The 27210-nt window shown below is 42.8% G+C and overlaps 3 protein-coding genes across 3 annotated transcripts; 2 read left to right on the forward strand and 1 right to left on the reverse strand.

Moving 5' to 3' along the window:
* The first annotated feature begins 13643 nt into the window (after positions 1-13643).
* LOC124691371 (probable pyridoxal 5'-phosphate synthase subunit PDX2) lies at positions 13644-17597 on the forward strand. The gene is made up of 7 exons (XM_047224656.1): positions 13644-13758; positions 13848-13975; positions 16175-16262; positions 16349-16422; positions 16560-16751; positions 16928-17025; positions 17127-17597. The coding sequence occupies exons 1-7, from the start codon at positions 13701-13703 to the stop codon at positions 17257-17259; spliced, it is 771 nt and encodes a 256-aa protein (XP_047080612.1). The 5' UTR covers positions 13644-13700; the 3' UTR covers positions 17260-17597.
* A 1056-nt stretch (positions 17598-18653) lies between these two features.
* LOC124686045 (protein TRI1-like) lies at positions 18654-20824 on the forward strand. Its single transcript, XM_047220052.1, has 2 exons — positions 18654-19014; positions 20265-20824. Exons 1-2 carry the CDS (start codon positions 18715-18717, stop codon positions 20388-20390), a joined length of 426 nt encoding a protein of 141 aa, XP_047076008.1. The 5' UTR covers positions 18654-18714; the 3' UTR covers positions 20391-20824.
* Positions 20825-21126: 302 nt separating this feature from the next.
* Positions 21127-23956, reverse strand: LOC124686046. Its single transcript, XM_047220053.1, has 7 exons — positions 23867-23956; positions 23594-23769; positions 23439-23494; positions 22951-23065; positions 22211-22333; positions 21473-21644; positions 21127-21389 (listed from the first exon to the last, which is right to left on the reverse strand). The coding sequence occupies exons 1-7, from the start codon at positions 23954-23956 to the stop codon at positions 21204-21206; spliced, it is 918 nt and encodes a 305-aa protein (XP_047076009.1). The 3' UTR covers positions 21127-21203.
* Between the last annotated feature and the right edge of the window lie 3254 nt (positions 23957-27210).

Raw genomic sequence — 27210 nt, forward strand, 5'->3', positions numbered from 1 at the left:
GATAAAGCCGCTGAAATTTTTTCCAACATTGGGGATGATGATCCCATTGCTTTAGATTATAATGGTTTGAATTTTGATGATTGCCACATCTCTGAAGTTATAAAGTTCTTGCAAAAACTTGCTAAAAGTCCTAATGCTAGTGCTATAAATTTGGCTTTCACGCATCATATTACAAATGCTCTCATAAAAGCTAGAGAAGAGAAACTAGATGCGCGAAGCCTCTATTCCTAAAAAGCTAGAAGATGGCTGGGAGCCCATCATTAAGATGAAGGTTAAAGATTTTGATTGTAATGCCTTATGTGATCTTGGTGCAAGTATTTCGTTATGCCGAAGAAAATTTATAATATGCTTGACTTGCCACCGCTGAAAAATTGTTATTTGGATGTTAATCTTGCTGATCATTCTACAAAGAAACCTTTGGGTAAAGTTGATAATGTTCGCATTACCGTTAACAATAACCTTGTTCCCGTTGATTTTGTTGTCTTGGATATTGAATGCAATGCATCTTGTCCAATTATATTGGGAAGACCTTTTCTTCGAACCGTTGGTGCTATTATTGATATGAGGGAAGGAAATATAAAATATCAATTTCCTCTCAAGAAAGGTATGGAACACTTCCCTAGAAAGAGAATGAAGGTACCTTATGATTCTATCATTAGAACAAATTATGATGTTGATGCTTCATCTCTCGATGTTACTTGATACACACTTTCTGCGCCTAGCTGAAAGGCGTTAAAGAAAAGCGCTTATGGGAGACAACCCATGTTTTTACCTACAGTACTTTGTTTTTATTTTGTGTCTTGGAAGTTGTTTACTACTGTAGCAACCTCTCCTTATCTTAGTTTTGAGTTTTGTTGTGCCAAGTTAAGCCGTTGATAGAAAAGTAAGTACTAGATTTGGATTACTGCGCAGTTCCAGATTTCTTTGCTGTCACGAATCTGAGCCCACTGCCCTGCAGGAAGCTCAGAAAATTATGCCAATTTACGTGCATGATCCTCAGATATGTACGCAACTTTCATTCAATTTGAGCATTTTCATTTGAGCAAGTCTGGTGCCATTTTAAAATTCGTCAATACGAACTGTTCTGTTTTGACAGATTCTGCCTTTTATTTCGCATTGCCTCTTTCGCTATGTTGGATGAATTTCTTTGATCCACTAATGTCCAGTAGCATTATGCAATGTCCAGAAGTGTTAAGAATGAGTGTGTCACCTCTGAATATGTCAATTTATATTGTGCACTAACCCTCTAATGAGTTGTTTCGAGTTTGGTGTGGAGGAAGTTTTCAAGGATCAAGAGAGGAGTATGATGCAACATGATCAAGGAGAGTGAAAGCTCTAAGCTTGGGGATGCACCCGGTGGTTCACCCCTGCATATATCAAGAAGACTCAAGCTGTTTAAGCTTGGGGATGCCCAAGGCATCCCCTTCTTCATCAACAAATTATCAAGTTCCTCCCCCGAAACTACATTTTTATTCGGCCACATCTTATGTGCTTTTTCTTGGAGCGTCGGTTTGTTTTTGTTTTTGTTTTGTTTGAATAAAATGGATCCTAGCATTCACTTTATGGGAGAGATACACACTCCGCTGTAGCATATGGACAAATATGTCCTTGGTTTCTACTCATAGTATTCATGGCGAAGTTTCTCCTTCGTTAAATTGTTATATGGTTGGAATTGGAAAATGATACATGTAGTAATTGCTATAAATGTTTTGGGTAATGTGATACTTGGCAATTGTTGTGCTCATGTTTAAGCTCTTGCATCATATGCTTTGCACCCATTAATGAAGAAATACATAGAGCATGCTAAAATTTGGTTTGCATATTTGGTTTCTCTAAGGTCTAGATAATTTCTAGTTTTGAGTTTGAACAACAAGGAAGACGGTATAGAGTATTATAATGCTTTCAATATGTCTTTTATGTGAGTTTTGCTGTACTAGTTCATCCTTGTGTTTGCCTCAAATAACCTTGCTAGCCTAAACCTTGTATCGAGAGGGAATACTTCTCATGCATCCAAAATACTTGAGCCAACCACTATGCCATTTGTGTCCACCATACCTACCTACTACATGGTATTTTCCAGCCATTCCAAAGTAAATTGCTTGAGTGCTACCTTTAAAATTCCATCATTCACCTTTGCAATATATAGCTCATGGGACAAATAGCTTAAAAACTATTGTGGTATTGAATATGTAATTATGCACTTTATCTCTTATTAAGTTGCTTGTTGTGCGATAACCATGTTTATCTGGGAACGCCATCAACTCATTGTTGAATTTCATGTGAGTTGCTATGCATGTTCGTCTTGTCTCAAGTAAGGGCGATCTACACCGAGTTGAATGGTTTGAGCATGCATATTGTGAGAGAAGAACATTGGGCCGCTAACTAAAGCCATGTTCCATGGTGGAAGTTTCAGCTTTGGACAAACATCCTCAAATCTCTAATGAGAAAAGAATTAATTGTTGTTGAATGCTTAAAGCATTAAAAGAGGAGTCCATTATCTCGTTGTCTATGTTGTCCCTGTATGGATGTCTAAGTTGAGAATAATCAAAAGCGAGAAATCCAAATGCGAGCTTTCTCCTTAGACCTTTGTACAGTCGGCATAGAGGTACCCCTTTGTGATACTTGGTTAAAGCATATGTATTGCGGTGATAATCCAGGTAGTCCAAGCTAATTAGGACAAGGTGCGAGCACTATTAGTACACTATGCATGAGGCTTGCAACTTATAAGATATAATTTACATGATGCATATGCTTTATTACTACCGTTGACAAAATTGTTTCATGTTTTCAAAATCAAAGCTCTAGCACAAATATAGCAATCGATGCTTTTCCTCTATGAGGACCATTCTCTTTACTTTTAATGTTGAGTCAGCTTCACCTATTTCTCTCCACCTCAAGAAGCAAACACTTGTGTGAACTGTGCATTGATTCTTACATACTTGCTTATTGCACTTATTATATTACTCTATGTTGACAATATCCATGAGATATACATGTTACAAGTTGAAAGCAACCGCTGAAACTTAATCTTCTTTTGTGTTGCTTCAATACCTTTACTTTGAATTATTGCTTTATGAGTTAACTCTTATGCAAGACTTATTGATGCTTGTCTTGAAGTGCTATTCATGAAAAGTCTTTGCTTTATGATTCACTTGTTTACTCATGTCATACACATTGTTTTGATCGCCGCATTCTCTACATATGCTTTACAAATAGTATGATCAAGTTTATGATGGCATGTCACTCCGTAAATTATCTTTGTTATCGTTTTACCTCGCTCGGACGAGCGTAACTAAGCTTGGAGATGCTGATACGTCTCCAACGTATCGATAATTTCTTGTGTTCCATGCCACATTATTGATGTTATCTACATGTTTTATGCACACTTTATATCATATTCGTGCATTTTCTGGAACTAACCTATTAACAAGATGCCGAAGTGCCGCTGCTGTTTCTCGCTGTTTTTGGTTTCAGAAATCCTAGTAAAGAAATATTCTCGAATTGGACGAAATAAAAGCCCGGAGGCCTATTTTCTCACGAAGCTTCCGTAAGTCCGAAGGAGAGACGAAGAGGGCCACAGGGGCGCCAAACCCTAGGCGGCGCGGCCCCCCTGGCCGCGCGGCCCGTGGTGTGGGCCCCCGTGCCGCCTCTTGACTTGCCCTTCCGCCTACAAATAGCCTCCGTGACGAAACCCCCGCACCGAGAGCCACGATACGGAAAACATTACCGAGACGCCGTCGCCGCCGATCCCATCTCGGGGATCCTCGGGAGATCGCTCTCCGCACTCCCGCCGGAGAGGGGAATCATCTCCCGGAGGACTCTACACCGCCATGGTCGCCTCCGGAGTGATGAGTGAGTAGTCTACCCCCGGACTATGGGTCCATAGCAGTAGCTAGATGGTTGTCTTCTCCCCATTGTGCTATCATTGTCGGATCTTGTGAGCTGCCTATCATGATCAAGATCATCTATATGTAATTCTATATGTTGCGTTTGTTGGGATCCGATGAATAGAGAATACTTGTTATGTTGATTATCAAAGTTATGCTTATGTGTTGTTTATGATCTTGCATGCTCTCCGTTATTAGTAGATGCTCTGCCAAGTAGATGCTTTTAACTCCAAGAGGGAGTACTTATGCTCGATAGTGGGTTCATGCCCGCATTGACACTCGGGACAAAGGACGTAAAAGTTCTAAGGTTGTGTTGTGTCGTTGCCACTAGGGATAAAACATTGATGCTATGTCTAAGGATGTAGTTGTTGATTACATTACGCACCATACTTAATGCAATTGTCTCGTTGTTTGCAACTTAATACCGGAGGGGTTCGATGATAACCTCGAAGGTGGACTTTTTAGGCATAGATGCACGTGGATGGCGGTCTATGTACTTTGTCGTAATGCCCAATTAAATCTCACTATACTCATCATGATATGTATGTGCATTGTCATGCTCTCTTTATTTGTCAATTGCCCAACCGTAATTTGTTCACCCAACATGCTGTTCGTCTTATGGGAGAGACACCTCTAGTGAACTCGTGGACCCCGGTCCAATTCTCTTTACCGAAATGCTACTAGCAATGTTATTAGTATAAATTCTTTGAACACCATTATTGCTAATGCTATTGAAAAGTCTAAGCTTGGGGAAGCTAGTTTTTATGAAAACGATCTTTTTAGTTCCCCAGCTTTGGAGGAGGAAATTTGCTATGATGATACTATGCCTCCAATATATGATGATTATGTTATTTTCAGTCCACCTACTATTGAGGAGAAAATTAATTATGATTACAATGTGCCTCCTATATTTGATAATTATGGTGATGAGAATAATAATGATAGCTATTTTGTTGAATTTTCTCCCACTACAATTAATAAGAATGACTATGCTTATGTGGGGAGTAATAATTATTTTATACATGTGGCTCATGATAAGAATGTTCTATGTGATAGTTATGTTGTTAATTTTATTCATGATGCTAGTGAAAGTCATTATGAGAGAGGGAAATTGTATTCATGATGCTAGTGAAAGCCAAGGGGGTGTAGCTGTGGAAGCCGGAGCAGCTGCTGGGCCTCGACTCGCTCATCATCCCCGGCGGCGAGAGCACCACCATGGGCAAGCTCGCCAACTACCACAACCTCGTTTGTGCCTCCATTTCTCATAGGGATTAATCCTCGGCCCTTCCTCTCCGCTCGTTTAAAGTAGGGGAACTGTGTGTGTTGGTTGTCGATAAAAGCTCTGCCAAATATCTCTGAAATGTAATTGTCAGTCGTGGATTGACACGATTCGGTTGATGTTCACCAGTGGGGTGATAAATTGGATTTAAGTGAGAAGGGTTCTTTCTTGATTAGTGGTGTAACTGTAAATGAATCAACTAGTACCCTGCACTAGTGTCGGGCATACAGAGGATGAAAGTTGTAACTACTGTGAATTTATTAAGATTTTAGGGGTTACCAAAGTTTTTTTAAATTTGTGCACTAAAAAGTGCAGCGCACAAAACATCAACTCCCACTTTGTTTTACAACTCTTTAACATCCAAATGGGTAAAAACTTGGTACTTTATTAAAAAGCCAGAGAGTAAACAAAAAAGTAAACTTCTTTCAGCAACAAGAATGCAAAACAAAAACCAACTATAAAAACATCTCGGGTTGCCTCACGTAAAGCGCTTTGTTTATAGCCATATAGCTAGGCTCACTTACTTGGTTCAAGTTGTATGGAGATCATGTGGTAGCTTGAATCTTGGTGCTACCTCCTTCTTACTTCTTAGAGATGAAAATAAAATACCAGAGTCCCATGATGTGATCACACAAATACATATTTGTATCACTTGAAAGCACATTAGTACACAACATAAAATATACCACAAGCAATAACAAAGTCTAACTTTCTTCCTATGAATTGGGATTTTATATATGAATGAATCACATCCAATAAGAGCATACCAAAGCATATCTACAACAGGTAAATGCAACTTATAATTATCATTAGCATAGATAGGGTGCTTATATCTTCCTCTTTCACAATTATTGCACTTACTTGAAGGAAAGTTAATAGTGTAAATATTTGATTCATGAATCTTAGAGAATTGTGGCATACAAAGAGGATCATTAAATTTATTAAGGGATTCATTAACATGCTTCCATCTTTTAAAATAATTATTAATAGCACTACTAATCATGACACAATAGTTGCAAGAAGATTTTCCATGGGCATAATATAGTTGCAAACCATACAAGTATTTCTCAACATGAGCATATTTCTCCTCTATTGTGTGAATAGGATATTTAAAAAAATCATAGGATTCTCATGGATGAGAGCATTATCACAAACAGCAAGTTTATCGTTTTTATCCTTACATAACATACTACTTTCTAAGCATGGAAGATTCTCAAGTAAAAATAGGCAATCTTCTAGATAATATCAAGTTTTAGAGTTATCACATGTGGATCGTGAAGGTGGAACATCCCACTCTTCCCCAAGCTTAGATGGAACTATGGCTTCTTCATTTTCTTCTTCATGTAATAAGCTAGTATTTTCTTGGATTTTTTTGTTCCACTTATTATTGTCAAGAACATAGATATTATTAGAAAAGTCGGTTATGCAGAGATTAAAGATAAAAGTGACCTCATAATCATATTTATGAGTCTCACCGGTGGCTTTATAGATATCATCAATGAAGGTTTTTAATTAAAAGTCTGTCATAAAGCTCACAAGTTTCTCTACTTCTTCCATCCCTAAGTTAACATAACAATTAGTATGATAGGAGGCAATTCTATGTTCTTTATGGGATCTACATTGGAAGTGAAAGTGTTTACCGCAGCAAAAGTAACAAGTCCTTTCATGATGTGCAAGCAACTCAGTAGCAGATTTATTTAAAAGTCTTAAAATAGTTTCTAGTCGTGTGCATTCATATGAATCTTTATATTTCTTAGCATTTTCATAATACTCTTCCAAGGTGTCATTTTTATCTAGACTAGTAGCCATACCATGGGTATTTCTGATATTTTCCATTTTTATTTTTATGGGTTTTTGTGTTTTAAAGAGAACTAGAAAGTAAAGACTAAAAACAAAACAAATAAAATACTTTGAAAAATCTAAAAGATAAAAGAGAGCTCATAGTGGTGCAACAGAAAATGCTCTAGCAGTGTCCTTGGGAATTGATTAATGCTTCCCACGAAGCAACCACTATGATGTAACTCTTCCAACTCCCCGGCAACGGCGCCAGAAAATGCTCTTGATGTCGCTTGCAGAGAAGTTGTAATCACTACAACAATGACGCCAAAAGATATACGTTGGGACTCCAAGTGCAAAGTGTTTTGTCCAGAGAGTATTTTCCCCGCAAGGGTGACTCAAGGGTTATATCGAACTCTCGGGGAATGGAGTAAAGAGCCGGAGCCACCGTCGGATGGATCTCCACCTTCTCCAACAATTTTAACAACCACATGGTGGAGTTGGGGACACAAGGCAAAACTTTATTTTGCAGGCTTGCTAGAAGTGGAGAAAATAAGATAACTCTACGCCAACTCCCCGAGAGTTCGATATAAATCCTCGAGTCAGCCTTGTGGGAAAACCACGCTTGCTACGACACTGTGCACTTGGAGTCCCAACGAATTGACGACAATTGTTAGCGTCATCAATGTGTTTTATAACTATATAGTGACAATTAAGATAATCTTGTTTGCTAAAGGTATCATACTTGTTATTCAAACATCGTGACAAAGTACCTAAGGCTATGCTCTGTCAATTGTTAATTCTAGATTGTTTGGAGTTTTCCCTTTCTAGAGGAGTATAAGAGAGATGTATTGTGTCATCTCCATGATAGAACGTGATGTTGAATGCTAATCATATACATAATAAAGTTTCACCAATATTATATTGCTCATGAGAGCATAGACAAGTGAACTCATGAACTCTGGTCCAATTTTAATCATAAGAAACAACTTTCCAACACCGTTGCTAACATTTATATTTTACATATTAATTAAACCCAAAAATACAAAAAAAATACTATTAGCAAACACAAACCAAAACCCAAAAATACCTTTTAAATATTGCTTTTACTTTGCTTGCCTAGTTATAGACTATTTTTACTTTATTTATTTACAAGTTATTTCAGTTTTACTAATACGAAACATTGTGCTTACAACAACATGGTGGAGTTGGGGACACATGTCAATTACTTTTTGTGTAGGTTGCATGAAGAGGAGAAGCAAAAGATAAATCTAAGCCAATTTCCCGAGCGTTCGATATAAACCCTCGAGTCACCCTTGTGGGGAAAAGATGCGTGCTACAACACTCTGCACTTGGAGTCCCAATGCGTTGGTACACGCGGAGTTTTTGCCCTCTCCCTCATGCGCGTCGTTTTTTTTTGGTTGTGCTAGTTCGTTGATCACATGAGCGTGGTCATCGTTATTTTGACCAAAATATGCACCATCTTCATCTGTATTTTCTGTACGAATAAGCTCCCTTGGTACAATATTAGTAATATGAGAATTAACCAAATGATCAAAACGGTTATTTTTCTTTCCATGGTCAAAAGAATGTAGATCTCTAAGAAGGGGTAAGATTTCCTTGCGAATTTGAGCTCCCGCATTTGGATGAAGACTTTGGAAAGGAAAACCCGTTTTGTCAGACACGACATCTCCGAAAATATAGACACGATCTTGTGGAAAGATCTAGGAATTTTACTCCCTTGTGCATAGAACTATATCCGAGAAACACGCATTGCTTGGATAGAAAAGATAGTTTGCGAGCATTGTAGGGCAGAAGATTTGGCCAACATACGCACCCAAAAACACGAAGTGAGGTATAATCATTTTTTTTATTGTATAGACGTTCAAAGGATGTTTGCAAGTTGATGACTTTGGAAGGCAACATGTTGATGAGATGTGTGGCTGTCAAGAATGCTTCCTCCCAAAAATTAAAAGCATGGAGGCATTTTTTAGGAGAGCCAATCCTACGTCCACAATAAAATCCTACTAATACTTGTAATCATGCATTTTAGGATATAGTTAGTGCTAGATAGAGCACTTTTTATGAGATATTTGCACAACTAGTAGTTTCAGTAGGATTTTATCACGTTTCCTTGTATCTGATATATGTGTAGGTGTTCTAAACGAGGTTTATGGACAAAGCACGAGGGAAGGAGCGAAATGGGGGCAATATGGAGGAGTTACATACGCTAGGATATGTAACCATTTCAAGAATCGAAAGAAGAGACCCGGGGCAGCCGCCCCGGCGTTGTAGCTCCACCGCCAGCAGCACGCTGTCCAGGGCGTCACACTACCGTTGTCGGAGACCCTCCCGCATGAGAGAGGGAAGCCTGCCACTTCCATCTACTGCACAGGTTTTGTCCGGTGGCGGCGAGGATGCAGAGGGTGGAGGTGGGTGAGGTTAGGGTGTTAAGGTGGGATCCCACTAGGATTTCACTTTTAGTGTATTTTGCCTTTTTTAGTTTAAATTTGATGTCAAAATTTATACTAGAAAAAACAAACCCTTTTGGTAATTCGAGATTGACCGGGAATCAAGTTAGTTCCAGATAAACTCGACAACCGTTAGATTTGCATCGTGATTTATGCATACGAGAATTAATTACACATGGATGTGTAATTGACACTACAACTATGAGTCTATGATTTAGATGGGATTCCACTTGACACTATAGTTGAGGTGCGGCATAGTTAGGGTTCGCCCGTGTGGCTCCCCTGGTTTCCGTGGCCGACCCAAAACGGAAGGAAATATACGAGCCGGTCGGTGTCTATATGAAATCGGAACTGAAACAAGTTAATAAGCATAGCTCGATCGATCGCCGTGCGCCCGCACGATTCGCCCGCGCCGCGCCGCGCGGTTTGCATCAATGGGTCCATTCGCCACGGACGTCCTCGTCGAGATCCTACTGCGGCTCCCGCCCAACTCCCGCCGCCGTTCCCGCCTCGTGTGCCGGCGGTGGCGCCACATCGTCGACAAGCGCACAACGACGGACCTCCGGAGCCGCGCCCAGACCCTCCTCGTGGCGGCGGGAGGGACCGCCCTCGTCCTCGGCGACGACGTCGGCCGGAGCCCTCGAAAGGTGCTGGCGAGCGGCGAGGGCCGGAAGCTGTCCGTCGTTGGCACATGCTGACATGCAACGGCCTGATCTGCCTGTGCGACGACGGGAAGCCGCCCGGCGCCGTCGCCCTGGCCAACCCGGCCACCGGCGAGAGGCTCGTCCTCCCGCCGCTGCCATGCGCCGCCGACATCATCATCGGTCGCACCAACCCGGAGTGGCACTCGGCGTACAGCTTCGCGCAACACCAGACGACCGGGAGGTACGCGGTGGTGCACGTCCCGTGCTGCTTCAACCGCGTCTACGAGTTCCACGCGCTGCAGGTGTTCACGCTCGGCGAGGCGGCCTGGCGAGACGTCAGGACGCCATGGATCCGCGGCGCCGCCGTGGGGTGCTGCCTCGACATCGGCGTAGTGAGCGTCGACGGTGCGACGTACTGGGTCGCCGAGGCAACCGATGAGATCATATCGGTCGACCTCGGGGACGAGCGCGTTACGCCGGTCAAGCCGCTGCCCGCGCAGGTTGCAGCCGGAGCCGCCGGTTGGTCACGGCGACGCCTGACGGAGGTGCACGGGAGGCTGGGCATGGCCATCTTCTGCAGGTCGTGTAATGAGGAAAGGACCAAAGTGTGGTTACTGGGGAGTGCCAGGGGCGAGCAAATGTGGGCACTGCACTACGCCGTAGAGATCGACGTGGGGATCCGGCCGTGGCTGACGCACCACCTCCTGATGCCACACTTCAGGCACGGCGAGCACGTGCTATGTGTCAACGATCGTGACTTGGTCGTCTACCTGCCGACCACGTCGCCGGACGGCGTGCTCGAGATCGGCGACAAAGACCTAGGAGCCGTGATTGAAAGAAAATGTTATGTGCACAAGGCATTCGCCCATGTAGAGACCAAGGAGCCATTGAGTATTTACAGAATCTGGTAAATCAACTGGTTGATCTATACTATACTGTAAAGGTTCTTGGAGATTATAGAGAGATTACCTCCTTGTCGGTCCTGTTGTACAACCCATCCAAGGTCTAGCGGTTTGCACATTTTGACTATTAACGAATAAATTGTTTGTTTTTTTGTGGGTCTCAACATTTATTCAAGACTAGTCAAATGCCCATATGTTGCCCACAATTCCTCAAATTTCTTTGATTGCTACACATGTCATGCATGTAAACACAATGCACGAAAAATCCACGTGTATATAAACACACAATATTGTTTTAAAAATATCCATTGGCTCACATGTATCTCCAAATTCGATGTCAATTGCATACAAAGCAAGAACAAAACTAGTTATCTTTGTTAGTTAAGATCTACTCGTTGACAGGGAAATTCAATTCGGCTCTCGGGTGCGTATGCTCCCTCTACCAAAAAAACATATTTCGAAATGTCAAAAAATTTGGATAAAAAATTCTACATGTACATCTCCATAATGTATGTGCATTCGCTAAGTTTCATGAAAAACCAATATTTTTTGTGGTCTATGTAAAAAGGAGAAACTTTATCTTGTGAAAAGCATTATTTTTAGCACTGAATTTTGTCTTTTTACACAGGTCACATGGTAATTCGATTTTTTATGAAACGACTTTGTGAGCGCGTAGCACGTGAAGATGTAAGTACAAATTTTTTGTTTCAATTTTTTTGAAATTTAAAATGTTCATAACATGCATTTCAAAATATAGGGAGCATATGCACCCATGTTCCAAAACACCACTCCCTCGTTGACACTCCTATATTTTTTCTTGTACAATAACAAAGGAGTTGTCTTCGACTCTATTTGCATGATGCTTGACCAGGTGCACCAAAAAATGTTTTTTGGTTCGTAACCATCCTACACTAGCAATAATGTTGTTACGATGAAAATTCTCATGTAAGATGTAAGAATCTGCAATAGAAAACACTTGGGGGTCAAACCGAATGATCATAATATTTACAAATACATACATACCGAGCATGTGCGCCCTGCCACGGACTGCCTCAGGAATATTGTTTGCGGCGGTGGGAACAAGAATTACGAATTAGCCAACGACTCCGCTGTTGCACACAACCGTGAAAACCTTATATATTGTCGATGTTAACGTGCCAGCCGTGCTCTTTTGCCCCACATGTTAAGTGTTCAATTAACAAGGATTTTTAATTATTTTAATTATCATGTGTATCATCGTTAAATTAATCGGTGTACTGTATGATGTTTCATTTTTGCATTTGTCGGTGTCTATGGTGATTGCCGAGAAGACTTGACTTTTGTTAGTTTAAAATAAAGTTGCTCATCTATTTCACGTTACTTACTCTTTTCAATTTTATATGTGTGGAGATGCTTTAAATATAAAAACAGGCACAATCGGGCATGATATACTCAACTGGACATATTTCTCAAAACGCTATAAGACCAGGTTCATGACCTCTTTTTCTGGAAATCATTGGCGTGGAAGTTGCAAATCAAACATCGATAGGTCATAATGGAGGAAAACATCAACATGAAACATAGAAAGAAAGCCACAATTCCACTTGATGAAACTATATGTTCTTGTGGGTACTTTAAATTGTCTAATGAACATCAAGATGGATTTCAATTCGGTTTCAATCAATTTTTCGTACTTTAGTATCTCAATTGATGAAAGTATTCTTCGACGTTAATATGTAGGAATGAAACCCATGCAAGATAGAACATGTGGGTAGCAATTTGTCAGAAAGAACAAAAGTAAAGAAGCTCCCTTTATAATGATGATGATTTAGCTTTATTGGTCAACTACTACAATATATGCAAACGACTAAAAACAAAAACAAACAAAAATTTCCAAGAAAATTCAAAGTTAAGTCCTTTCAAGTCAATGTCCTATTCTTTTTTCACATCTCGACTCTTCTCCTTGCTCTTGAACCCTAATAGGTAACCAATTAATACTAAATATGCAACCTAAAATGGTATTCTAGCTAAAATCATAAATCATATTGTAGCTAAGGCACATGCTTCAGTTAATAGAATGTCAAAATGCCCATTCCTTGTGGAACCACCATAGAAGATGAAAAGGTGAGCCATGTAAACTAGTGGCCCAACATATTCGAGGATGAAGACAAGATACATACACCAGAGGGACACTATTGTCAAATACATACAAGTCTAACAAACGAGATGCATAAACTCTACTACAACATATTTTTTGACTGTAAAATCATCTACCAAAGTCTAGAAAAGACTGACAAATACTATAATAGTATTAGCGTGACAAACATCGTGTTCACAAGAAAGTAGCAATTAAATTTTATCTGAACTACCAAGTTTTTTTTTCAGTGAGCCAAACTGACTGGTATGTTCAATATTTGTTTTAGGGTTGAGGAATTTGTTTTTTGGTTGAGGGCAAAAAACCGATGGGCAAGAATGCACTAGGCCTGGTGGGCTGACGGTGTCACAGCCGCCACTCGAGCCCGGCCCCTACCGAGCGAGAACGGACGGCCGGGACTGTCCCGCCGACGATCGGGCGGGCAGCGCTGCTCGCCAGCGGTGCCGTCTCCGTCACCCACTCACCGCGTGTGGCGGCGGCCGCCCACGCCGACGTGCGCCTCCTTCCTCCCCTCCCTTCCCGATTCCCGTGACGTCACCGCCCTTTTCACCCACCCTCCCGAACCGCACCACACGTCCCGAGGCAGGCGACGCGGGAGAGAGCGGCAATGGCGGCGGTGGTCGGCGTCCTCGCGCTCCAGGGCTCCTACAACGAGCACATGGCCGGTGCGTTGCGTGCTCCCACCTTCTCCGCCGTTTTCTCTCTCGCCTTTGGTTGGTTGGTTGACGTGTTCTTGGTTCCGGTATGGGTGCAGCGCTGAGGAGGATCGGGGCCAAGGGCGTGGAGGTGCGGAAGCCGGAGCAGCTGCTGGGCCTCGACTCGCTCATCATCCCCGGCGGCGAGAGCACCACCATGGCCAAGCTCGCCAACTACCACAACCTCGTACGTCCCTATTCCGTTTCTCAATTCTTATAGAGATTAATCCTTGTCCCTTCCTCTCTGCTCGTTTAAAGCAGGGTAACTGGGTCTGTTGGCTGTCGATAAAAGTTCTGCCAAGTATCTCTGAAATCTAATCGTCAGACATGGATTGACACGATTCTGTTGATGTTCACCAGTGGGGTGAGAAATTGGATTTAAGTGATAAGGTTCTTTCTTGGTTAGATTTTGCTGTAACTGGAAATGAATCAACTAGTACATGCGTTGAAAAATGAATCAAATGGATTAGTATACTGCACTGAAAATTTTCCGCTTAACGGAAATGAATCAAGTCGGTCGGTCATGGATTGACATGATTCGGAATAGAGAAATTGGATTTATGTGATGAGGTTCTTTCTTGGTTAGATTTTGCTGTAACTGCAAATGAATCAACTAGTAAACTGAACTAGTGTCTGACAGTGTGTCGAAAAATGAATTAAGTGGGTTAGTATACTGCACTGGAATTTTTCCGCTCGACGGAAATGAATCAAGTCGGTCAGTCATGGATTGACACGATTCTGCCGATCTTCACCCGTGGGGTGAGAAATTGGATTTAAGTGATGAGCTTCTTTCTTGGTTAGATTTTGTTGTAACCGGAAATGAATCAACTAGTCCACTGCACTAGTGCCTGGCAGTGCGTCGAAAAATGAATGAGTGGGTTAGCAGTAGCGGAACTACAGCACAATTGTTAGACGGGCCAGCCCAAAGAAGATCATATATTTTTGCATTTTTGGGTCAAATTTTTTTTCCATTCTTCAGTGTTTTGGGATGAGCTGGACGGGCCATGGCCCAGTTTTGTTTTAACATAGGTCCGCCACTGTGGGTTAGTATACTGCACTGACAATTTTCCGCTCGACGAAAATGAATCATGTCGGTTAGTATTCTGGACAGACCCAGTGCTAGAAGTTCCCACACTAGGTGGTGTCTGGGGAAGGATTATAGAGGCAATCGTTACCCACTGCGTAAGACCTGTCCTTCTCTGTTAGTATGCTGGACTAGTAATTTTCCGCCCGTCAAAAATGAATCAAGTGAGTTGATACACTACATTGTACTAGTAACTTGTTGTGTGGCTTTGTCACGCTAAAGGCGAGTGTTATATTCATTACTAAATGTCTAAATTCCGATCAAACAACTTGCTCTTCGTCGGACTAGAGGAAAAGCGTCTTCTCCCAATCGGTGCACATTCTCCCTTGTTTTTGGAAAACAAAAAGAGGTTATATTAGTGCTTCATAGCATTGGTCAAAAGAAAAGAGAGCTGCACCAAAGGAAAATTTGATTATTTTGGAGCTGCACCTTGCAGCTCCCTCTTCTTCTCTTTTTACACTCTCATGAACACACACACGCTCAGAAACTCTACATGCACACAAGACACCCATACACCAAGGAAGAGAAAAAACTCACATATACTACATTTCCCCCCCTTTTTTTTTCATTCACTCAAGCTGATTACAAGGCTTTATATAGCACACAGCACACACACATGGTCAAGCCATAACTACTTGATCCACTAATTACTCCAGCAGCTACACACACAAGTGTTCTCAATGGCCACATGGCTCAGCCAACACAATGCATACATGTAAGCCTGACACTAACAATTATCTACGGTAGTTAGACTTACTCTTGTGCATGTGTATTAGCTGACCAAGTGACCAGTATCTATATGCATGAATCACTTGGTCAGCTAATACACATGCACAAGAGTAAGTCTAACTACCGTAGATAACAGTCACTCATCTCCTAGCTTGCTGATTTGCTCGTGCACTCTCTCTATTTCTGTGCTGCTGATCTGCTCGCGAAGTCACGTCGCCAAGTATACAGTTAGCTGGAACTTAGTCAACTACTAAACTAATGCAATACAAACACAAATAAACATGATGAACAACTAACTAACAAGATTAGTTTCAACTTTCAACAGATCACTGTCTGAATGTAGTAGTGCTGGCTGTCGAGTAAAGATTTCTGAGAAGGGCCACCCATTTGATGTTCTTGTTAAGATGAGTTTATGATTCGATACCTTCATACTTTCCAACAATCCGTCTGCATGGTTATGCTATTGTAGCCTGTAGCTCCAGCAGAACAGCTTGTCACAAATATACTCCTTGTTACCTCTTTATTTACTTGAACTGTAAAATGCTCAGATGTTACACTTCATCTGCTTTGCAGTTTCCTGCACTTCGAGAATTTGTCAGTGCAGGGAAACCTGTATGGGGAACCTGTGCTGGGCTCATCTTCCTTGCAAACAAGGCAGTAGGTACCACCCATTATTAGACAGCTTTATACTTTCTCTATGAGATCAATTGATGCACCATCATGACCGATAAGCACTGTAACTTGCAGGGCAAAAAACTGGAGGCCAGGAACTTGTTGGGGGACTAGATTGTACTGTCCACCGTAACTTTTTTGGGAGTCAGGTAGTAGGGCCACATTGTTTATTTATGGCTGAATTACTTGTTAATATCATTTAAACTGCATATCTTTTGAAGATTTTTAGCTGAATGTACAAGAACGTGAACACCATGTTTGAATGCAAGCTACATTTCTCTTGCAGCTTCAAAGCTTCGAAACCGAACTTTCAGTGCCAATTCTTGCGGAGAAGGAAGGAGGGAATCATACATGTCGTGGCGTATTTATACGAGCACCTGCTATATTGGAAGTTGGACCGGATGTCGAAGTATTGGCTGATTGCCCTGTTCCCACTGGTAGACCCAGCATTACAATTTCATCTGGCGAGGGTGTGGAGGTTTGCTTATTGCTCTCCTGTGTTTTGACATAATATTCCTATACTCTGCTAGTCTCTATGTTCTGCTCTCTTTGGAACCAATTGCAGTTGTAGGTTCCAAAGTAGACTCGCAGGATTTATTGATTGTTGGGAACCAAATGTTCACAGGAACTGATGTGAGTGCAATAATCTTGCAGGACGAAGTGTACTCCAAAGATCGAGTGATTGTTGCAGTACGGCAAAGGAACATCCTCGCCACAGCGTTTCACCCAGAATTAACATCAGACTCTAGATGGTAAGTGATTTTCGTCCGTGCAATTTCATGTTATTTGCTTCACCCCCTCTGTAGTTAGGGATGCTAACTCTGAAGCCTGCTTGCGCTCTGCTCCTCGGCAGGCATCGCCTCTTCTTGGACATGGACAAAGAATCTCAAGCAAAGGCCTTGGCTGCGTTATCGCTATCAGCGTCCTCAAGCGAGCCAGAAGTCGTGTTGAAGAATAAGCCTCTTGATCTACCCATCTTCGAGTAGAAGTAAGGCAGAACTCAATTTTGAGCAGTCGGTTGGGGCCAGGAAAAGGTTTGGGGCATGTAATATGCTAACCCCAAAGGATATTTCTGGCGTCAAAACCGTACCAATCAAAATAATGACATTTGTACTAAATGGTCAACACTATGACATCGCTGTTAGAAAGAAGCTGATCAGCTGAATATATGTTACTGCAGTACTACACACCTCGTTTGTTCACAAGGTTCTTCAGCAGTAATGACAAGAGAAAGAAGCTGATCAGTTGTATTGCTTATTACAGATGTACGATGGTTACAAATACATATTTAATCATGTTCTTCTTGTCATTTTGACATAGAAAATTGCAGTGTATTGGTAGATAAGGTCTTTCTCCTTTATAACCCCCTCCATTTTAAAAACAGTGCATATTTAGATTTGTACCAAGTCCAACTTTGTGAATTTTGATCAAATGTGCTAAAAAATTACAAACAACCACAATATCAAATGAATGCGATAAGAAAATATATTTGATGATCGATCTAGTGGTATTCTATCAACTTTGTAAGGTTGTGCTTGCAATGGTTGTTGATTTTAGTAACCATGTCTTGTATATTGGTGTTTCCTCAGTTTTCTAATATTCCCTCGTTCACTAATATAAAGATGTTTTAGATTTTATTAGATTTATCTATTTTTGTATGTATCTACTTTACCTTTAGTGCGTAGATTCACTCACTATGATGTGTATCTAGTTAACTTTGAAGTGTCTAAAATATCTTATATGGCGAGCTAATTCTGTATAAAATAAGTAAAATTCTGCAACAGCCAAACGAGAAGACGCTATTTGAATGTCGTACTAACATATACTCCCTCCGGTTCAAGGAATAAGTCGTCCTCGTTTTACATGCTTTTTATTTGACCAAGAATTGATTCAAATATATAAAGATTTTATGTATGAAATTAGTGTCATTAGAAAGTTCTTTTCAATGCGAATCCAACGATACCAATTACATATAATATAATCAAGATTTTGTTGCTCAATTTTTATGATCAAAGTTTGTCTTGAAATACGTGTGCGCCTTATTCCTTGAGAGGCAGGTAGTATTTATAGTTTGGTAGGAAAAAAATCAATAAGCACACTTTTTAGATGAAAAATGTAGCACTACTAATAAACACTTGGAATGGGTAAAGGCAGTAGAGGATGGCAGGGCTTGCAAACCGTCACGATTAAACCCAGAAAACATCCAAATTCACGGCTGAAACCGCTGAAGTCTAAAACGAACGAACTGGTACAGAGCTAGCGGACAAACCGTATTTACGGAAAAGTCCAAGGGCCCGAGCGCAAAAGTGACCGGTCTCCTCCTCTTCTCCCCACTCCCATCTCGCAAATACAAATCGGCATTCCAAACCCTAAACCCCGCAAAACCCTCGCCCTCTCCCACCTCGCCGTACTCCACCCAAGCCACCACCCATCCCACGGCGATGTCGTCGGCGGCGGCCAGGGTCCTCCGCGGGTGCCGGGCCCTCATGGCCAACTCCTTCTCCTCCTCCGCGGCGGCGGCGGGGAGCAAGAGGCCCGCATCGGCGGCGGCGGCGGCGGTCAAGCCCCCGAAAAAGGTGACTACCAAGGCCGACGCGACCGAGGCGAAGAACCTGCGCGGGATCATGCGGCCGCTGCCCGTCTCCGAGGCCCTCAGCAAGTTCCCCGGCGGCGGGCCCGAGATCTCCCGCGCCGGCGCCATCAAGATCGTCTGGGCCTACATCAAGGGCCAGGGCCTCCAGGTACTACCCCGTGGATGGAGGCCTACTTGTTATTCCCCCCGCTATTTACCTGCTCTTGCGTGATGTGATGTGATGGTGGATTTGGGTGTTGAAGAAAGTAAACCCCATTTCGGTCGATTCGGTTGCAGATTCATGTCAACTTCTAGGGATTCTAGTGGTTGGGGTTGCGGTGGAGGTAACCCCCCACCTGAAGGCTATGATTGTAGCTCGAGGTTTGGTGCTATTTTATTGTTTTGACCTAGTCCGTGGATGGAACTGGACAAAAGTTTCAGGCAACTGTTTCCATATAGGAATATTAGTTTTGGCAACCCTGGTAAATTTCCAGGCTCTGGTCACTCCACAGTGCAGTTCGTTCCCCATTTCTGTGTGTTTAGATAGAGATCGTGTAAATCTCACTTTGCTGGAGATGATAGCTTGATTATTCATATATGCTTGAGGTTTGTTGAGTCGTACCTTTTGTACAGTCAAGTTAATGGGCATGCCACATCATGTTTAAATTTTAATGTTCAGTTTCAGTTGTCCTTGGAAATGTTGCTATGATATTACAAATTTTGTAGTTTCACGGTTGCCTTCTAGCCTTCTATACCACATCGTCGGTAATGCTTGATGAACACTGATGTCTTTGTTCACAAGGTTCTTCTGTGGTAAGGCAAAATTTGCTGTCGGTGGAATGTGATATGTGTAGTTAATAGTTGTTTAATTACTAAATGTATGCATCGTTGATTGATTGGTTTATTGTCCCTTCTTAATTGCAAGGTTGAACCTATATATGACCAAGTTTTCTATGCCTGAAATAGTTAATTGTTTCCTTTTCAAGTCTATTTTGCACTTACAAATTTATAAACCATAATGTTGCTCAGTTATACTGATGGTGTATTATCTGTTAAATTGCAACTGACTGATCTATAGGCTGAAGTTTACTCAGATTTTTTTTGCCTAACCACGTACTGATGCTGTTACTTGTGATCCCCTCTGTAATGACTAATTGTCTGTATTGATTACTTGATTGATTGTACCTTCTTAATTGCAAGATTGAACCTATATATGACCTAGTTTTCTTCATCTGAAATAATTAAATACTTCACATGTGAAGTCTACTTTGCACTTGCAAATATATAAACCATTACAGCAATTGGCTACACCGATGTTGCATTATCTATGGGCCGATTCAGTTAAATTGCAAGTGGCTGCTCTACTGGCTTGTTATTTGTGTGATCCTGTAATACAAATTCACTCTACATGATTTGCAGAACCCAGCAAACAAGAGGGAGATCCTCTGTGACGAGAAGCTCAAGGGCATATTTGCTGGGAGGGACAAGATCGGGATGATGGAGATCACCGGGCTGTTGAACCCTCATTTCATCAAGACTAAGTAGAGCAGCCAAGTGGGGGCCAGCACTGGTGCTTTCAGCTCTGAACCAGTGTTGGGAAGCTTCTTTTGCTATCCATGTTAAGCCAAGCATTCCACTAGGTAGTTAAGTTGCTGTGATCGTGTTAAGACTTCAGACTTTCTTCACCATTAAGGTTTGGGGTTTCACTGCTGCATGTAAAGAGGATTCCCTGTGTTTTGTGGTTTGTAGCTCCTGCCATCCTGCGAGGGCACCCGCATGCACGTTGATGTGGTTCAGTGTTTAGTCTGTCGATGCCACATTGTCCTGGTCATATATAAAATCATGCTGGTCTAGTTGCAGCTAATGGTGAATTTGTGACAAGCATGTTCTGGTCAATCAAATGTGTGCTAGAGTTTTTCACTCTTGTTGCGAACATGATGATTTCAGGGTTACTTTGTGCATACAATTGTTTCTCTGTATGGCCACAGCCTTTGATTGGTTTCTTGCTGCCTGTTACATACCAGAAAATTTCTTTGTTGTCGTTCAAGTTGTGCGTGTAGATGCCTTGCTATTTCATACACATAGAAGTACATAGTAGTGTTGTACGTTGCATCTTCTGTACATTACAGAGCTACAATGCGTCTGGAATATAACAATCTGGCAAATAGGAAAACCAACACAGCTCTGTACAAACGGACTTGCATCTTCTGTACATTACAGAGCTACAATGTTGTCATATTTACTGATGACTTCCTTGGGGCTGGCTGGTACAACACTCACGTCTCACCTCACGACAGGTCAATAGTGAATACACCATTTTGTCGTCAAACTTTAGGAACTGGTAAATCGTCTGTGGCATCAACTGAGGAGATGATGCACCCACTGCTCGAGAATCGCCGGTGAGCCATACCAGGGCCTCCCTTCATTATCAGAACCTACAGGAGAATGGTACACACCATCGAAGCTTATATTTAGTGCGCCCTCCAGATGTGCAGACATTTCGGGGACAACACCGTCTCCCCACACGTCAGCACGCCCACAAACCTAGTTGAGAGGACACTTCTGTTCAGGATCAAATGGCGAATATTTCACAGCATGGTATTGCTGGAGTGCGGAGTGCAAGTCACCTGTTTGTAGCCTTGTCCAACGAAGCGAGCTTGGAAGGTGGGGCCTGATTGAGCGGATTTGTCTTTGGCGCTGACCATGACTGCTTCCGCTACGTCTGATGGAGCATCCACTGCGACAACCTCATCTGTAGTAGCAGTGGAGTTTCCAGTTAGAGGAACACCCTGAATGTACCTGCCAAGAGTGGATGCAAAGAACAAGGTGGTGTCAATTTCTGCATTTTTTTTGTTTCTGTAGGAACTAATGGGTTTCTAATAGGATTAGAAAAAAGAATGAAAGTAAGCAAAAGGTGTATTTTCTTCTAGAAATGAAAATGTGTGTTTTACAAGACTCATTTCAGGAAGAATGCTCACAATTTAGCGAACCCGTGAAGATAGCATGTACTTCCTCTGTTCACTAATATAAGATGTCTTGGCAAGCTAAAGACGTCTTATATTAGGGAATAGAGGAAGTACCAATTATGCTCCAGTCTAGTGAAAGCAACATAAATAAAATAAAATAAAATAAAAATTGTCCTCCCAGAAAAATGACAAAACATATTTGTGTCACTCCTTTTCGTTGCAAAACTTGCATAACATAGCACTGCAAAGCACATGCAATCAATTAAGCGCAAACCTCAACAAAGTCCTGGGCTGTTTTGGTGGAGATAAAATGTACTCCATAAACCTCAGCACAGCTCTATGATATGTATATATGATCCGCATATGATTAATTAAGCAGAACCTGAAATCATAAGTTACCTTCCAGCAATGCACACATATCGTAGTTCTGGTGTGTAAACTGCAGGAGCGCAATTCTTCTCGACGTAGTCCAGTAGCCCTCTAGTTTGGTCAATAACGGCAGAGACTCCTTTCGGAGGTGGCCTGGCAATTAGAAAAAATGAAAGGAATCAGGTCAGAGAATAGTATGTTCTGGATTACATTTTGAATTAAACATATGTACATGATAACTTGTGTGGATGGATCCACCTGTAAGAGAACTACAATAGGAAGGGTTTAAGGGATTTTTCAGATGGATATGTATTATGTTGAATCCCTTTGGGTTTGGATCGACAGGAAATTTAACTCAAATCATTCCCAATTTAACGGGAACAGGATAAAAAATCCTAACTTCCTAAATAAGGCCTAAGCATATCTTCTAAACACGGGGATGCTAAATCCACATGCAAATCTGGAGCATATTGTGCAGGTACCAGGCATTTCCGCACACTGTTGTATGTCGTAACAAGATAAGCTTGCACATTTAGGATCGCAGGAAAAATTTAGAAAGGCATTGTAACAAAGTCTCAAGTCCATTTTCGTCCATCTCATACTCCATATCTGTATGGTTAGAGGCCCATAAATGTCCACAAGAAGTGTCTAGCGAAAACTACAAAGCCATTACCACAGATGAATGTTCGAGTTAGAAGAAGGGGATAAACTTCACCACAGGATTACTAAATCAAGGAGTAGTTAAGCAATGATCAGATAAGAAACCGTACAGGAGGGGACTGCCAAGGGTGAGCAGTAGACTTATGTCAGAAGTCCCAAATTCCTCCATGTACACGCGCGCAAGCCAGCCCCCAGCGGAATGCCCTATCAATGACAACTTCCCATCTGCAAGCATTGAACAGTTCCGATTCAGGATGAATGGTTTTACTTCCAGAGCATGGATCATTTTATTCCATTGTTTTCTGCACATATTTTCGTCTACGATGCCGTGGACAGCTGGGAACACAATTAGCAATCTAATGAATCGGTCAGAGGGCTGCAACTAGGAGCAGCAGAATGAGCTTTTAGACCGAAAGAAACTAGTAGCAAAGTCTAGATGGTGAATTCGAAGCAACGATTTCATTAACTGAAACCAGGTACAGAGTGGTAGAACTTCAATGGCACAAAGGCAGTGAAACTGGTAGTGGAATTTCATTTGGGCGGGGCACTGGTGGGCAAGTGATCAGCAGTGCACCGTGATTTCGTTTGGGAGACGAACCTGGAGGGCATAGCTCCTTGGCCTCGGACACGGCTTCCTCCACCCGTTTCAGGTACCTGCAGCGCAGCCGCGCAGGCAACGAGGCGTTAGAGCGAAGCAGGCGGCGCGTTCGACGGAATGCTTCGAAGGATAGGGATAGCTTTGGTTACAGTTACCAGTCGAGGACGGGGCGCGGGCGGAGGGTGCCCCGCCAGTAGCTGGGGTCGGCGAGCCCCGCGGCGTTGCGGAGCCAGTCGGGGCGCGCCACCCGCGCGACGACGGACGGCACGCCGTGGCCGTCCCGCAGCGCCGCGGCCAGGCGCGCGTAGTCGGCCGTGTTGTTCCCGAGACCCTGCGCGCCACTACGACAGACCGCCGCGCGTCACACACACGAGAGAAGAAAATAGGCCGCGCGCGGGCGGCGAGGGGAGAGGGAAGGGGACATTAACTGGGAGGATGACGGCCGGGCGGCGCGGCGCGGGGGCGGCGGCGTCGGAGGGCGCGGCGCGGAGGCGCGCCGGATGGAGGAGGGAGAGCATGGCCTGGACGGTGGACGGTGCTGGTGGCCTCGCCGTGGCGTGGCGCGGCGTGCGCCTCTCCAAGCCAACTCTATCTGCCGCGGCGGGGTGTGCGTCTGTGAGACTGTGAGTAGCGCGCACTGTCGGTCTGAGCTGAGCAAAAGCGGGAGACTGCCCCGGGCCAATTCAAATGGGCCGTGAGTCCGTGACTGGTAGGAGTTTCTCAAAAAGCCCATCTGCCGCTAGGAATTTCTCAAAAAACAATCTGGCGTTAGGAATTCTCAAAAAATAAACTGTCTCAAGCGGATGCGGGGAATTTGGGTACCACTACCTAGAGACCAACCTTCGCGAAGGGAAACACCAGCCCGCACATCAACCAGCGATCGACACGTGTCAAACCTACGATGGAAGCGCGCGCCGGTACGAGCAAGTACTTACCACGCGGGAGCGCATACGCGACGCGCGCGAGCGGGTACGGATCGAGCGCGGATGAAGTACGCCCGCCCGACGCGCGACGTAACCAGGCCACGTGAACAAGCTCGTTTTGTTGAAAAGCTAGCTACTACTCTATGCATGCAGCGGACCGATTAAACCACTTGGTGCGATCGATTTTTTAGTTTCGAACAAGAAAGCACATATCTGAATACCCCCGAGTACAACTTAGTGATACATACGAACACACTTACATATATGACACGAGTACAATTATAAGTAAGTCTGAGTACCCAAATACGAGTACAACAAAGTAAAAGACACGAGTACATGCTATACGTACAGCACACGAGTACAGTTTGCACACACGGGTGAGTACAAGTACAGTCACGCACACGAGTAGGTACAATAGCGCACACGGGTACAGTTGCGTACGACACACGAGTACAGTTACGTATAACACACGAGTACAGTTGCACACACTGGCGAGTACAAGTACAGTCACGCACACGGGCAGGTACAGTCGCGCGTAAGTACAGGTACAGTCCCGCACACGGGCGAGTACAATTAGCGAGTAAAGGGAAAAATTGCACCAAATATACTAAAAACAGAAGTACTTATCAGTTGAAACACGAGTACAGTTAGGTACACACCACAGGTACAATCATAATATTATTGGAAGTACGAAAAAAAAGTATCTTCAAACCTATCAACATGGGATCTAGTTTTGAAGATCTCGACGCGAGGATCTCAAAAGTGAAAACGGTTCGCAATTTGGACTTACGGTTCTCAAGATATTTCATTTTGAAAAACGAATCTAGAAGAAAAAAGCGAAAACCGACACAACCCGCCTTCTCTCTCCTCCTCCATCCCCACCTTGCTTCCCCTTGCGACACGTGGCGAGCAGGGAGACCACTTCCCAGGGATTTTCTAGCACCACAGCGCGCCACTTGTCGCGTGCGGAGCGAGTTGCCTTCCCTTCGCGAAGGTCGGCCTTTTTTTAACGATTTCGGGGGAATTTGCTTAAAAACCCCCAAGGCGGGGAACCGAACGCTCAAAACGCTCAAAATTTAATTCTAGATAGTCCATCCAATTCATATTATTTATCGATAATATTAATATGGATGTATCTAGAACTAAAATGTATCTAGAGACATCAATATTAGCGACAATTAATATAAAACGGAGGGAGTGGTTCTTTATTTGTTCCAGTGTTATGTTTGCATATACTCCGGTGAGTACTATTGAGTAAGATATCTCTAGCGAAGACAGTGTCACACAAGCTAGGAGTCTTCTGTGTATGTTTTCACGGTCACCTACAAGGCTTATCCCCAAGATCCTTCATACATTTCTCGAGTTTGCTAAGTCGGTCATTGAGATTAGAATCGGCCTTAGCCTTTTCAAGGGCTTCATTTTCCGTCCTTTCTCTAATCCCTTACTTTGCTACCAATTGAAATGATATAGATGGTAAACTAAGAGGGGTGAATAAGTTATACACACGAAACAAATTCTTTTTCAATTTAGGTTTTGCAAAATTGTAAGTGTGCCTATTGCAAACTACATGAAGTAACCTAGATATGATGATACAAGGTACTTCAAGCATGACGGCTATCACAAAGGTAAACGAGACAAGTAAAGAAAACGGTTAGCAATAACCGAAGCACGTGGAGATGAAGATGTATTCTCGTGTTCCCTTTCTTGGGAGGAAGGTACGTCACTTTGGAGATGTCTGGGATCATATGAAGAATTTTCCAACGCCAGGAAGGCTCACCTATTATGTGGAGCCTATCCTATGAACGAATAGCTCACTCGCTCGTGGTAGATTTTATGGTAGTCTCGAAACTCTCAAAAACTTCTTCACGGAGCAAATCCATAACTTGGATGCTTCTGGGTGACCCTAACCATCTAGGGTTTCCTATAAATTCAAGAGTAACAAGCTTGCTCGATGAACTCAAGGGGAAATGATATTTGGTTTGGTGGGATCATAGATCAGGACCTCCTCTTGCTTTCTACCAAAGAGATTTGGCTTTGGTTGGTAGAATGGAAGATGAAATGGTGTTTCAACAATGATGTGTGTGAGAGAGCACAATGATATGAAATGAAATGAATGATTGACCTTCCCCAATCAAATTGGACGAAGGGGTATTTATAGTCCAAGGAAAAAACTAGTCATTTGAAAAAAGTGAGACAAACCGGCGATACGTTCGGCGGTGCCGACCCTCCTGTCGGATGGTCCGACGAGCAAACCGACAGACCGGAACCCGCGCCAATTTGGCTTCCAATGCACAAGACTTGGACGGTTTTTAACCGGTACGCCGGCTCCCTCGTCGATTCCAATCTAGTGTGCCGAAACCATTTTGCCATCCGCCGAAATCGTTCTCTAATATGCCATTCGACATATACCCAAAAACTTCAGCGACCGCCGACTCAGTCCAGCGGGGAGCCTGTCACACTGGTTCCTACGCTAGTTTTGCATAGAACCCCTCGGGCTGCCATTTTCGCTAATAACTAAACTCACCCAAAACAATGTGATGGATGTATATGTTGGTAGGATGTGTGTGTGTATGGTTTTGGCAACATCCCCAACAAGCTCATTGAGGCCACCCCTCTCAATAGTGCGGTGTTTTCTACTGACTCAAATCTAAATCAAGAGAAAATAAAACCAAAACACCGACACTTCTCTTGTATAGCAAATGGGAAAACTCTCACCACCTTCCAACAACACTTGCGAACTAAAACCTGCGTAGATACTCATAGGTAATATCAGTTCGAATTTGGCTCCGGTGTCATCATTAACGAAAATAAAGGTTAAAGGTAAAACACTCTTACAATAGACATGACGC

The sequence above is a fragment of the Lolium rigidum genome, chromosome 2 (genome assembly GCF_022539505.1).
Source record: "Lolium rigidum isolate FL_2022 chromosome 2, APGP_CSIRO_Lrig_0.1, whole genome shotgun sequence".
Taxonomy (NCBI): Eukaryota; Viridiplantae; Streptophyta; class Magnoliopsida; order Poales; family Poaceae; genus Lolium; species Lolium rigidum.